Source organism: Bos javanicus, chromosome 21, assembly GCF_032452875.1.
Source record: "Bos javanicus breed banteng chromosome 21, ARS-OSU_banteng_1.0, whole genome shotgun sequence".
Taxonomy (NCBI): domain Eukaryota; kingdom Metazoa; phylum Chordata; class Mammalia; order Artiodactyla; family Bovidae; genus Bos; species Bos javanicus.
The window spans coordinates 26639524-26653650 of NC_083888.1; the positions used below are offsets into that span (position 1 = coordinate 26639524).

General features: G+C 46.1%; 1 protein-coding gene across 6 annotated transcripts in view; it reads left to right on the forward strand.

Annotated features, from left to right (window-relative positions):
* The window catches only part of IL16 (interleukin 16), a 126344-nt gene that overhangs the window by 90422 nt on the left and 21795 nt on the right, over nt 1–14127 (forward strand). For all 6 annotated transcript variants that reach the window (XM_061394608.1, XM_061394603.1, XM_061394606.1 and 3 more), the window contains 4 exons: nt 1284–1500; nt 3668–3785; nt 6203–6335; nt 11960–12047. In XM_061394608.1, coding sequence (XP_061250592.1) covers nt 1284–1500; nt 3668–3785; nt 6203–6335; nt 11960–12047 — 556 coding nt within the window. The remainder of the gene's footprint in view (nt 1–1283; nt 1501–3667; nt 3786–6202; nt 6336–11959; nt 12048–14127) is intronic.

Genomic DNA, 14127 nt, shown 5'->3' on the forward strand with positions numbered 1-14127 from the left:
ATCAACCATCTAAGGTTTATAGCACTGTTTCAAAACGTTCCGCGTATTTCTGTTACAATCTGCTTTAAGTTTTGAAGACAGTCACTGAAAGGTATTTTTTGAGTCTCCAACTAGTTAGTTCAAGACTGTCTTTTTGGCATATATAAGAGTTGACTCATTGGAAAAGACTCTGATGCTGGGAGGGATTGGGGGCAGGAGGAAAAGGGGATGACAGAGGATGAGATGGCTGGATGGCATCACCGACTCAATGGACGTGAGTTTGAGTAAACTCCGAGAGTTGGTGATGGACAGGGAGGCCTGGACTGCTGCAATTCATGGGGTCGCAAAGAGTCAGACACGACTGAGCGACTGAACTGAACTGAACTGAACTGATGTATATATGTGGTATGTGCTCATACACGTGTTCAGTTGTGTCTAGCTCTTTGCGACCCCATGGACTGCAGCCTGCCAGGCTCCCCTGTCCATGGCATTTCCCAGGCAAGAATATTGGAGTAGGTTGCCAATTCCTTCTTCAGGGGATTGTTCCAACCGAGGGATTGAACCCATGTCTCTTGCACCTTCTGCATTGGCAGGAGGATTCTTTACTACTGAGCCACCTGGGGATGGGCTTCCACATAGCTCATCTGGTAAAGAATCCACCTGCAATGCAGGAGACCCCAGTTTGATTCCTGAGTCAGGAAGATCCACTGGAGAAGGGAACGGCTACCCACTCCAGTATTCCGGCCTGAAGAATTCCATGGCCTGTATAGTCCATGGGGTCGCAGAGAGTCAGACAATACTAAGCAACTTTCACTTTCACCTGGGAATATATGTGGTAAATAAGATGTCGTATTCATATTCAGACATACAAATATATATCATGTAAATGTATACATGGGCTTCCCTGGTGGTTCAATGGTTAAAAAAAAAAAAAAAGAATCCACCTGTCAATGCAGGAAAAACAGGTTTGATCCCTGAGTCAGGAAGATACCCTAGAGAAGGGAATGGCAAGCCACTCCAGTATTCTTGCCTGGAGAATCCCATGGATAGAGGAGCCTGACGGGCTACAGTCCATGGGGCCTCAAAGAGTCAGACGTGACTGAACAACAGGAGTCAGACGTGTTTGAACAACTAATCGACAGCATCTGTATATACAGGTTTCCATATCACACACACGCACACCCTGCTACATGTTCTTCAAAAACATGTTCTTCCACTACTGTTATTCACAAAAAAATAGTAATAAATAAAAGGTCGGCCTTGCCCTGAGCTGCTGCTGGAAGCTGTGACCCTCTCTATTTCAGCAAGCCAAAAAGGGTCTGCTCACCCTCACGGTCAGGACCCGCCTGACGGCCCCCCACTCCCTGGGCAGCCACCTGTCCCCGCCACTGTGCCGTTCCCTGAGCTCTAGCACGTGCGTCACAAAGGACTGCGGCTCCTTCATCCTGGACAGCCCCAAGGCGCCCGCCAGCAGCACCAAGCCCAATGACAGGATCCTGGTGGAGGTGTCCCTGGAGAAAGGTAGGCAGGCGTTGTCTCCCAGGGGCCTCACTGTCCTCCTCCACCCTCTGACTGGACCCCCCACTTCTGAGCTGTCTCCCAGACTTTCCTAGGGGGAATCAGGCCAGGCTGTTGTCCTTAAGCAGATTTTTGTTGTTAGAGTATAGTTGCCTTATGGCTTCCCAGGTGGCTCAGATGGTAAAGAATCCACTTGCCAATGCAGTAGACATGGATTTGGTCCCTGGGTCAGGAAGATCCCCTGGAAAAAGCAATATCAACCCACTTCAATATTCTTGCCTGGGAAATCCCATCTACAGTCCATGGGGTTGCAAAGAGTCAGACGCAACCAAGCGACTGAGCACTCATATGGTTGCTTTACAATACTGTGTTAGTTTCTGCTGCACAGGAAAGTGATTCAGCTATAGTGAAGTGAAGTCACTCAGTCGTGTCTGACTCTTTGCGACCCCATGGACTGTAGCCTACAAGGCTTCTCTGTCCATAGGATTTTCCAGGCAAGAGTACTGGAGTGGGTTGCCATTTCCTTCTCCAGGGTATCTTCCCAACCCAGGGATCGAACCCAGGTCTCCCGCATTGCAGGCAGGCGCTTTAACCTCTGAGCCACAAGGGAAGCTATACATTTACATATATGCCCTCTTTTTTGGATTTCCTTCCCATTTAAATCACCAGAGAGCAATGAGTAGAGTTTCTGTGCTGTACGTTAGGTTCTCATTAGTTAGCTATTTTATACATAGTAGTGTATATATGGCAGTCCCAGTTTCCCAGTTCATCCCACCTCCCTTTCCCCCTTGGTACCCATATGATTGTTCTCTATGTCTGTGTCTCTGTTTATGATTTTACAATGTTTTATGATTATTGTTTAGCCCCAGGGTCTAGGGCTCTGTTTGTTAACAGAAACCCAGGACACAGCATCCAAATTCAGTCAATTCAGTCAGTGTGCTCTGGTGCAGTGGTTAAAATAAAACAGAATGAAGCAAACACAGGTCTCTCTCTCTCATGCATACACACACACACACACACACACACATGACCAGGAGTTACAGCTCTACGGCAAATCTGCTGGGACCTTGGATAGGTCACTTGCCCTCTCTGGGATCTTTTTCTTACTTGCGGCAGAGAATTGAGATGCTCTCACACACAGACATTTGAAGATCAACATCCAGTCCCTTCACCACTCGGGGTGGTTGCTGACAGGGACAGGCTCATCAGGCCGTCCCCGCCAGAGTGTAGCCAGGCTGAGACCTGGAGGGTGAAGAGGAGGTGGCAGGCCCAGATTGTTGGGAGAGAGGGAAGGCCAGTGTTGCTGCAGCAAGGTGGGCAGGGTGAGAAGTGGTTTTGCAGCACTTCATGGGGACAGAGGGAAAGAACCTGCAGGCCTTTGTAGTTTTGTTGTTGTTGTTCAGTTGCTCAGTCATGTGTGACTCTTTGTGACCCCGTGAACTGCGGCATACCAGGTTTTCCTGTCCTTCACTACCTCCCAGAGTTTGCTCAAATTCATGTCCATTGAGTCGGTGATGCCATCCAACCATCTCATCCTCTGTCACTCTCTTCTCCTCCTGTCCTCAGTGTTTCCCAGCATCAGAGTCTTTTCCAGTGAGTTGGCTCTTTGCATCAGGTGGCCAGAGTATTTGGAGCTTCAGCATCAGTCCTTCACTGAATATTCAGGATTGATTTCCTTTAGAATTGACTGGTTTGATCTCTTTGGCTGATGCTCTGCTAATTGCAGTTGGAAATCCTTGAGGGACTTCTGAGCACTCTCTCCATGACAAGCTATGTTCCAGCCATACTGGCTGGCCTCCTTGTTGGTTCTGCAACCTGGCCTGCTCTCCTTCCTTCTTCCCTCTCTCCCATCTTCTCTCTTTCTTCCCTCCTTCCCTCCCTCCTTCCGTCCCTTCCTCCTTTCCTTTTCCCTTTTTTCTTTCTCCCTCCCTGTCTTCCTTCTTTCTCTTTCCCTGCTCGATCTCAGCATCTTCATCTGCCTTGGTCACTAGTTTCTGACCCTCGAGCAGTGCCTGCTCACAGTGATGCTCTGCGACTATGCACGGAGTGACTGCATTGATCAATAGGAGACGCCAGCTAACCCAGGACAAGTTTGGGCCCCTGACAGACCAGTGCACACCTGGTCTAGTGCAGTCACAAGCCCCAGCCTCCACCCTGTTCTGCCTTCCAGAGGCTGGTGTCGGGCTGGGCATCGGACTGTGCAGTGTCCCCTATTTCCAGTGCATTTCTGGCATCTTTGTTCACACGCTGTCTCCAGGATCCGTGGCACATCTGGACGGTCGACTGCGGTAAGTCCCGATTATGTTTTGGAAAAGATCTTAAGGCAGGAATTCCTTAGTGTGTCAGGAGATTGATCAGAAGATGAGATCTTTAGAATTGCTCCTCAAAGTGTGGTTCCTGGACCAGCGGCATTGACATCCCTTGGGAATCCCTTGGACATGCAGAATTCCAGGGCCCTCCCCGACTCACTGAATCGGAACCACCATTTTAAGGAGATCCTGGGGAATTTGTACGCATGTCATCATGTAAGAGATATTGTCTCGGAGAATAATGGCCAGAAACAGAAAACATGAAGTGAACACACTTTAATTCAGATGTAACTGATGTTAATTGTATAGTGACATAAACAGGAGGTTCAAGGAGGTTTGCCTGTGTAGTCTATATGGAAAAAAAAAGCTTACTAAGCAAATCAATAGTATTAACTCCGTTTCTTGGTAGCACAAACAAAAGATTTTTCATACAGCATTTCATGTATGTCTTTTTACAAATAACTTCTAAGAGAAGTAAAAATCTAAATTTTATTTTTAACAACTTATCTGAGTCTAGTAATAATATTTTATTCCAGTTTAACTTGTTAGAATACTCAGTTCCACATTCATATATGGTTTATCTTCTGTCATCGAGCATATGATATATGCTGGTAGCTCAGCAGTAAAGAATCTGCCTGCCAAGCAGGAGATTCCTGGGTCAAGTTCAGTTCCTGGGTCAGGAAGATCCTCGGGGCAAGGAAATGGCAATCTACTCCAGTATTCTTACCTGGGGAATCCCATGGACAGAGGATCCTGGTGGGCTATAGTCCATGGGGTCACAAAGAGTCGGACATGACTTAGCTACTGTTTACAGCAACATATGCTATATATTTATATGTATCCCAGATAATATATCTTCATGTATACCTTCTCTCCTGAGTTTGGGTTTTGCTAAATTAGCAGGGTTTGGCCATATTTTAAAGGTTTTCCTGTCACTATAGTATGTACAAGCTTGAATTATTGATGGGTTTGCTGCTATCCTAGGCAGGAGGGTGACAGCTGATTGGCTGAGCTGCTGTGCTGTCACCTAGGACAGAGTGGCTCAGAGTGATGGCTTTAGTCCAAATCTTTTGAGATAGTCTTCCCTCTTAGACTTGAGCTGAATAAGGATTGTTTTGCAAACTTTCACTTTCCTTGGCATCAGGTGCTGTCTGGCGATGGTCTTCTTTTACAGCAATGAATATGTGTGCTTTCTTAGCAAGGAGAAGGAGAAAGGGGAACCAACTCTGCAATAGCAATGTAGAAGAAAGAAGCAGCCAACCACAGCAGCAGGAACCATGAAATCAGTGTCAGGAGACCTAAATTTCAGTCCCAGCTCTGCTGATAACCAGCTAGGGCAGAGGATGGCAAATGAGGGCTCACCATCTGTTGTTTTTTTTTTTTTTAATAACGTTTTATTGGAACAAAGCCGTACTCATTCATTTACATATTCTCTAAGGCTGTTATTTTTATGCTATGACATCAGAGTTGCCATAAAGACGGTATGGTCTGCAAAGCCTAAAATATTTACTGCTACTACTGCTAAGTCACTTCAGTCATGTCCAACTCTGTGCGACCCCGTAGACGGCAGCCCACCAGGTTCCCCCATCCCTGGGATTCTCCAGGCAAGAGCACTGGAGTGGGTTGCCATTTCCTTCTCCAGTGCATGAAAGTGAAAAGTGAAAAGTGAAAGTGAAGTCACTCAGTTGTGTCCGACTCTTAGCGACCCCATGGACTGCAGCCCACCAGGCTCCTCCGTCCATGGGATTTTCCAGGCAAGAGTACTGGAGTGGGGTAAATATTTACTATGTGGCACTTAACAGAAAAAGTTTTTAGTCCTTAAGTGAGATCGTATTGAGATAATTTCACTCTGTCTGATTTTCCCCATGTGTGAAGCAAGGGAATTGGCTTGTACAAATCCCCTGTTTATCAAAGCAGCCTTATTTTTTCTACCTCGTCTCCCTCCCATTTCCTGCCTTATAAGAATGAACACCATGCAGGTACCTCAACCAGTGATTTCTTCTCTCTTTTAGCACATCCCATTCATTCATTCCCTTAAACATTCTGTGTGTGAGAACACAGAAGGCCCAAGAGAGGACATGATCAGTTTACCTGTGGTTAATTGGTTAATCCATTACACTGGTTAAACTACACCCTTCATCTCATTTGAGCTTAAGTTAGATAGAGAAAGGCAGAAAAAAGTTACAAACTGTGGTGAATGTTGCCCCACTTTGGGATGCACTGTCTCCCATTTTGTGGTCATGCATGAAGGGTGTGTGTGATGAGCTGCTTTGGTCAGCATGGTGAATTTGGGGTCTCATCACGCAGCCTAGGCAGAAGTGGGACCTTGGGGACTCAGCCGTGCACACGCCCTGTGAATGAGCTGCCTGATGGCTCCCTGTTGCTGCCTCTTGCAGATGCGGCGATGAGCTGGTGGAGATCAACGACTCCCCCGTTCACTGCATGACGCTCAACGAAGTCTACGCCATCCTGAGTCACTGTAACCCAGGTCCCATCCCCATCATGGTTAGCCGCCATCCAGACCCACAGGTGACTCCCCCTGGGCATCCTCTCCCTCCCAGGCCCACTCTCGCAGGATTCCCATGGGAACAAGAAGTGACTGAACATGTAGACATTGTTAACTGAGTTTGAACCAAGTGTCTGTAGTAACAGGTTTCTGCAGCAGAAGTCCTATGACAAGCTCCTAGACACTGAGGCACTTGGCATTAGCTCAGGAGGTTCTCATGTATGAGTTACAGGCCCTAGGGCAGGAAAACATAGACCCAGAGTTTCTGTTAACAGATAGAAGAGATTCACGCATCCATGCATCCAGCGGGTCCCCACTATGTGACTCTCTGGAGCTGGACACTGGGCACACAGCGAGAAGTGAGTGAGCTCATAGCACACAGTCCTGCCCCCCAGATCCCTACATTCCCACGAGACTGGCAGAGAAATCATTGCAATACAGCGTGATCAGTACTATGGAACACAGGCATACAGAAGGGAAGGTTACATAAAAGCAAGACGTACCAGAAGTTAGTTTTCTCCAGGCAAAGACTTTGTGGAAAGTCATTCCAGGCAGCAGGGACACAGAGTTAAGTTGCAGAGTCATGAAGGCACCTGCCGTGGAAGGAGGGAAGGGTAGGTTCTCGGGATTGGGGTGCAGAGATGGGAGCAGAGAGTTGAGAATGGAGTTTGGTGAGGCATTGGGGTCACATGCCAAGGGCTTTCCACAGGACGCTAAGTGTTTGCATTCTGTGGGTGGTGACGAGCTAGGGGAGTCTGAAGCTCTAGCTGTAACATGTTCAGAATTTTCTTTTTACCCCTTGATTGCTCTGCAGAGGACAGGATGGAGTAGGTGGAGTTGGAGTTTTTTGTAGGAAGGAAACAGATGATGAGGCCTGAATTAAACAGCAGATGTGGGAGGAGAATAGAGCAGAAGGGGCACCAGGAGGCAACTTGGGAAGAATCAACAAAATCTGTTGGTTGGAGACTTCCCTGGCAGTCCAGTGGTTAAGACTCCACACTTTCAATGCAGGGGGTGCAGTTTCAATCCCTGGTCAGGGAACTAAGATCCCACATGCCTTATGGCATGGCCAAAAAATAAACAAATAAATAGACAAGCAACAAGGATTTTAAAAATCGTCTTCAATTCTAAGATGTTAGAAAAAAAGAGAGAGAGAGAGAGATGTATTGGCTGCTTAGGTTTGGGATAAGAGAGAGGGGAGCCTAGGAGGACTGGAGTATTTTTAGATAGTGAAGGCAACACCACAGCCAGAACAGAGAACTGGAGAAGGGAGTGGACTTGGGAGGAAGGAGAATCGTTGAGGCAGTGCAAGCTCAAGTTGGAAAAGAATTTCCAGACACAGAGCATTTCAGAAGGGAGTGAGTTTATTAAGAACAAAGAGCAGAGATAATGTGGGCAATTCGAGCACAGTAGGCCAACCTCCAGGCAGACCTGGCAGACCAGGGAGAGCCTACAGTTTCCATGGGTTAATAGCCAATTTTTATAGCCTCAAGACAAAGAAAATTCCTGCTGGATGGTTGGTATTAGGTGATTGGTTGGGCTGCTATAGGATATTTACTGGAGTTGGCATCTTTGCCTAACTGGGAGTCAGGAAGCTTGTTAGTAATGATCAGGAGGCTTTTGGCAAAGCCAGAGGGGCTCAGTCAGCTTCAGAGGTGACCTTGGTTCTGGGCTCCACTTCTGAGGAGGCCTAACACCTGTGACCTTGGGGCAGAACTCAACAAGAATGATCTCAGTAGGGGACTAGTGAGATGGAGGCCCTGGGGGGTGTGTAGTTAGACAGGCCAGCAGGCAGTTACCTTTAAGGCTGATAATGGCTGGCTTTAGAAAAGGCAGAGGATCCAGAGATCAAATTGCCAACATCCACTGGATCATCAAAAAAGCAAGATAATTCCAGAAGAACTTCTACTTCTGCTTTATTGACTATGACAAAGTCTTTAACTGTGTGGATAACAACACACTGTGGGAAATTCTTAAAGAGGTGGGAATACCAGACCACTTTACCTGCCTCCTGAGAAATCTATATGCAGGTCAAGAAGCAACAGTTAGAACCAGATATGGAGCAATGGACTGGTTCCAAATTGGGAAAGGAGTATGTCAAGCAGTATTGTCACCCTGCTTACTTAACTTCTATGCAGAGTACATCATTTGAAATGCCAGGCTGGATGAAGCACAAGCTAGAATCAAGATTGCTGGGAGAAATATCAATAACCTCAGATATGCAGATCACACTACACTTTTGGCAGAAAGCGAAGAGAACTAAAGAGATTCTTGATGAAAGTGAAAGGGGAGAGTGAAAAATTTGGCTTAAAACTCAACATTCAAAAAACGAAGATCATGGCATCCAATCTCATCACTTCATGGCAAATAGATGGAGAAACAATGGAAACAGTGAGAAACTTTATTTTCTTGGGCTCCAGAATCACTGCAGATGGTGACTCCAGCCATGAAATTAAAAGAATTTTGCTCCTTGGAAGAAAAGCTATGACCAACCTAGATAGCATGTTAAAAAGCAGAGACATTACTTTGCCGACAAAGTTCTATCTAGTCAAGGCTATGGTTTTTCCAGTGGTCATGTATGGATGTGAGAGTTGGACTATAAAGAAATCTGAGTGCTGAAGAATTCACGCTTTTGAACTGTGGTGCTGGAGAAGACTCTTGAGAGTCCCTTGGACTGCAAAGAGATAAAACCAGTCAATCCTAAAGGAAATCAGTCCTGAATATTCATTAGAAGGACTGATGTTGAAGCTGAAGCTCCAGTACTTTGTCCATCTGATGGAAAGAACTGACTCACTGGAAAAGACCCCTATGCTGAAAACTATTGAAGGCAGAAGGAGAAGGGGATGACAGAGGATGAGATGGTTGGATGACATGACTGACTCCTAGCAGAAATAGGATAGAGAAGGGGATGGTGGATAAGATCCCCACAGGCCTGTGTGGCAGGGTTCAAACACAGCCCTGCTTAGTTAGTGAGCACTGACAGTAAACATGCTGGAGGAAATATTTATGTATTATTTGGCTGCTGCTGCTGCTAAGTCGCTTCAGTAGTGTCCGACTCTGTGTAACCCCATAGATGGTAGCCCACCAGGCTCCCCCGTCCCTGTGATTCTCCAGGCAAGAATAATGGAGTGGGTTGCCGTTTCCTTCTCCAATGCATGAAAGTGAAAATTGAAAGTGAAGTCGCTCGGTCTTCTCCGACCCTTAGCAACCCCATGGCTGCACTGGGTCTTAATTGCCGCACGCAGGATCTTCTGTCTTTGTTTCGGCAGGCAGACTCTTAGTTGTGAGTGGAATCTAGTTCCCCAGTGAGGGATGGAACCTTGCAGTGGGAACACAGAGTCTTAGCCCCTGGACCACCAGGGAAGTCCCCAGTCTTAGCCATTTTGAAGCATGGACTTCAGTGGCGTGATGGACATTCACATTGTTTTGCAGCCACGACCATCAGCCATTCCCAGGACTCTTCATCTTGCCAAAGTGACACTCTCTACCCCTTAAACAGCCCTTATTCTCCCCTTTGGAGATGACTCTTCTACTTACTTTCTGTCTCCCACTGTGTCCCAGAGTTCCCACTGTTTGCTCTCTGATTTTGACAACTCGGCATACCTCATCTAAGTGGTGTCATATGTGACTGGGCTCTTTCACTTAGCATGGTGTCCATTAGGCTCACCTGTGCTATGGACGATGTCGGCATTTCCTTCCTTTTGAAGGCTGAATAAGATTCCATTGTTTATGTAGAGGCCATATTTTGCATGCCCCTTCATTGGTTGATGGACACTTGAGTGGCTTCCACCTTTTGGCTATTGTGAATCCTGTTGCTATGAACCTGGGTGTGCAAATATCTGTTCGAGTTCCTGCTTTCCATTCTATGTGGGTAATATACAGGAGTAGAATTGCTGGATCATACGGTAATTCTATTTTTAATTTTTTGAGGAACCGCCATACTGTTTGTCATCTTGGCTGTCTCATTTTACATTCACACCAGCAAAGCACAAGTATTTCGATTTCTCCATATCCTTATTAACACTTGTCATTTTCGGGATGGGGGAGCCTGGTGGGCTGCCGTCTATGGGGTCGCACAGAGTCGGACACAACTGAAGCGCCTTAGCAGCAGCAGTGCTTTTCTGTTTACTTATTTATTTTAATGACTTAATTTTTAGTTTTGGCTGCACTGGGTCTTTGTTGCTGTTCAATAGCTGCTCTCTAGTTGTAGTGCACAGGCTTCTCTCATTGCAGAGGACGGGCTCTAAGGTGTGCGGGCTTCAGCAGTTGTGGCCCATGGGCTTAGTTGCCCTGAGGCAGTTGGGACCATCCCAGACCAGGGAGTGAACCTCTGTCCCCTGAATTGGCAGGCTGATTCCTAACCACTGGACCACCTGCCCATCCTCATGGGTGTGAAGTGATATCTCATTGTGTTTTTGGGGGGTTTTTTTAAGATTTTTTTTTTAATATGGACCATTTTTTAAACCTTTATTGAATTTTTTACAATACTGCTTCCATTTTTTGTTTTGGTTTTTGGCCTCGAGGCATGTGGGATCTTAGCTCCCAGACCAGGGATAGCACCTCTACCCCCTGCTTTGGAAGGGGAAGTCCTAACCACTGGACCACCAGGGAAGTTATCTCTTGGTTTTGATCTGCATTTCCTTAAAGATTACTAACATCGAACATCTTTTCACATGCTTGATGGCCATTTGTCTGTCTTTTTTGGAAAATATCTATTCAAATCCTATGCCCATTTTTACTTGGATGGTTTGATTGTTCTTGCTGTTGAGTTGTAGGAATCTGATTTGCCTAAGTCTTCTCCCATTCTGTGAGTCCCATTTCACTCTACTGATTTTGCCCTTTGTTGATTGATACCGGGAATATTTTCATTTTGATGTTATCTGATTTGTCTCTTTTTCTTCTTTTTATCTTTTTCTTTTTCATCATCCAATTGTATCTATATTTTCTGTCCCATTTATCTCATAGTTCTTTGATATGCAGAATATTTTCATTTTGAGATTGTCCAATTTGTTTTTTTCCTTTTGTTGCTTGTGCTTTTGGTGTCCAAAAAGTTCTCTTTAAAAACCCTCTGATTTTACTGTGAAGTAGGTTCTTGTTGTCACTGTTTTGCAGGAAAAAAAATTGAGGGTTAGAAGCTTCAGTTCCTTGTGTGAGTGTGTGGTTACAAAATGAGGGGACTGGGACATGTACATGAGTGTGTTTGTTCCGGAACTCATATTTTTAACTATTACTCAAAGGGATTAATTACCTGCAACAATAAGATGGCTAGGGTTCCAGTTATGACATCATTGTTGTTGGTAATAAAGGTGATGATGATGTCATGGCAGCGTTAAGTGTGGAAGAACTCCCCAGAGGTAAACTCTAAAATGGTAACTCTGCCCAGTTTGGCAGCAAGTAGTGGAGAAGGTTAGGGAGTTCAGAGGGGCCACCTTGAGAATCCCTTTATTGACAGAGTTTGGACTTTGTCCATAAGATACTAGGGAACCAGTGATGCCCAGGGTGTTTCTGGGAATGTCAACTGTTTGTAGAGTGGGTGTGAATGAAAGACAGCAAAATCCAGGGGCCCAGTTAGGGAACTGGTACAGGACTCAAAACCTGATGCAGAAGTTCCCACTATTTGCTTGAGGAGGTGCTGTAAATTTTCCAGGTTTCTGAACAGCAGCTCAAAGAAGCTGTGGCCCAGGCTGTGGAGAATGTCAAGTTTGGAAAGGAGCGGCACCAGTGGAGTCTAGAAGGTAAGGAGACAATGAACTTGCATTTGCAGCATCTTTGTCTTCTTAGAAAGCTTTGAGTCTAGCCACCAACTCACTCTCTACCCCAGGAACATAGTAGTCATCACAGATGAGCCTGGTTCATAGACAAGGATTGAAAGCTAGCAGTCCACCAGCTAAATTGGGGTCACATTTTGCTTTGTTTCGGAGGCACGAGAGTTTAAAATCGTCTGAATTTGAATTGTTTTAAATCCACAAACTTTCTCTAGTTCTTTACAGTCCTCACCATTCCCTGTTACCTTATTTTACCAGGTTGCCTGTCTCACCTCTGTCCCTATAGGCAGTTGAGATTTCAACTGCTAGCCCATGATAATAGGTTCCTTATAAAGAATAATATCTATTAATAAAGTTTCTGACATGTATTGAGTTCTAATCGTGTTAGGCATGCTATTTAATACACTATTCCCCTGAATCTTCCCATATAATTTTTATGCATATTTTTGGGAAAATGTGGGGTCTGAGAGGCTCCCTTACCCCAGATCAGCCATGGAGTACACAGATGATCTGGGATGGGAACCAGGCTGGCCAACTCCAATGTACAGCTGGTGGGCATTGGCCAAGTCTTTGTGGAATGTCCATATTATAGAATAATGTGCAGGCTTTAGTACTGATATTCACAAGGATGTTACACAGTCTGGAAAGTGTCCAGACAGAAGGACAGGACCCAGAATTTTATTTCAGTGGTTTTCTTCCATTTCCACCCACTCAACATGCATCTATGCTCAAGGGAGGAGAACAGAGGAAAAAAGTTTGACAGCGGTTATCTCTGATAGGCTGAGGGTGAATTTTTGCTTTCATTTCTTCCTTTTTGCAGCTGACTTTAAACAAAGATGCATTTTTATTTTAAAATCAGTAAAAAGCTAAAGAAAAGCTTTTTCTCTAAAGACGATTTGAATTATGAGCTTGATTGGCCTTGATTCTGTACTGAAGTCTGAGATGCTCGCCTGTGGGGCTCGCCTGTTGCTCCTGGACTTGCAGAATGTGCTCACATTTGAGCGAGAGCCTGGGCCTCGGTCTGCTCACACTCTTCTGATCTGTGATGCTAGGGAAGGGGCATCTTCTACTACTAGAGACAAAGAAGGGTCAGTGGAGGGTGTGTGGTTGGCCCTATGCTCAGAATATGACGGGGTTTTGGAAGAGGGCTCAGAACCAGGAGGAAGGGCTGCATAGGAAGACAAAAGGAAGAGGAGAGTCTGGCTAAGGCACAGTGGTTTTCTGGCCTTGCTTCATCCTCATTTTTGGAAAGAAAGGTAACCTCTTGGTTATTGTTGTTCAGTCACTAAGTCATGTCCAACTCTTTGCCACCCCAAGGACTATAACCCACAAAGCTCCTCTGCCCATGGGATTTCCCAAGCAGGAATAGTGGAGTGTATTGCCATTTCCTCCTCCAGGGGAATCTTCCCAAACCAGGGGTTGAACCTGAGTCTCCTGCATTGGCAGGCGGGATTTTCACCACTGAGCCACCATGAAAGCCCTGACCTCTTGGTACAATGCTGAAAGCGCCTTCATGGACATTTTCTCTCTTTGATTTTGAACCCCAAAATGTCCTGTGATCCTGAAATGAGTATCTCCGTTTTACAGATAGGAAACGGAGGGTGGAAGTTTGGGTTCCCCCAAAGGCCAGCAGGCTTTGAAATGGGGCATGGTCAGAATATTGATTCAGAAGCATCTGGAGGCTCCACACCTATGGGAGCAAGGGGGGGTCTCAGGGCTGAGCAGAGGGGCCAGTTGAGCAGAGATGATACCGGACTGCCCCTACCAGACCACTTCCACCCAGCCATGGAGCTCACATGGCCCACTGGAGGTGTCCTGTGTGCAGAATTGGCTGGGTCTTTCTAGCCCCATCTCCATCAGGCATTGGAGGTGGGCTGCCTTTCGGGCGAGGTGGTCCCTGAAGGGGCTGACAGCCAGGACATCAAGCCCTTCCTTGAAGGGCAACCTTGGGGATGCATCTCCGTCTCTACGCCTAGAGACTCAGAAAATTTGAATGATTTTCCCAGCCTGATGTCACTGGTGCTGGATACCAGACCCAAGATTTCTGAGC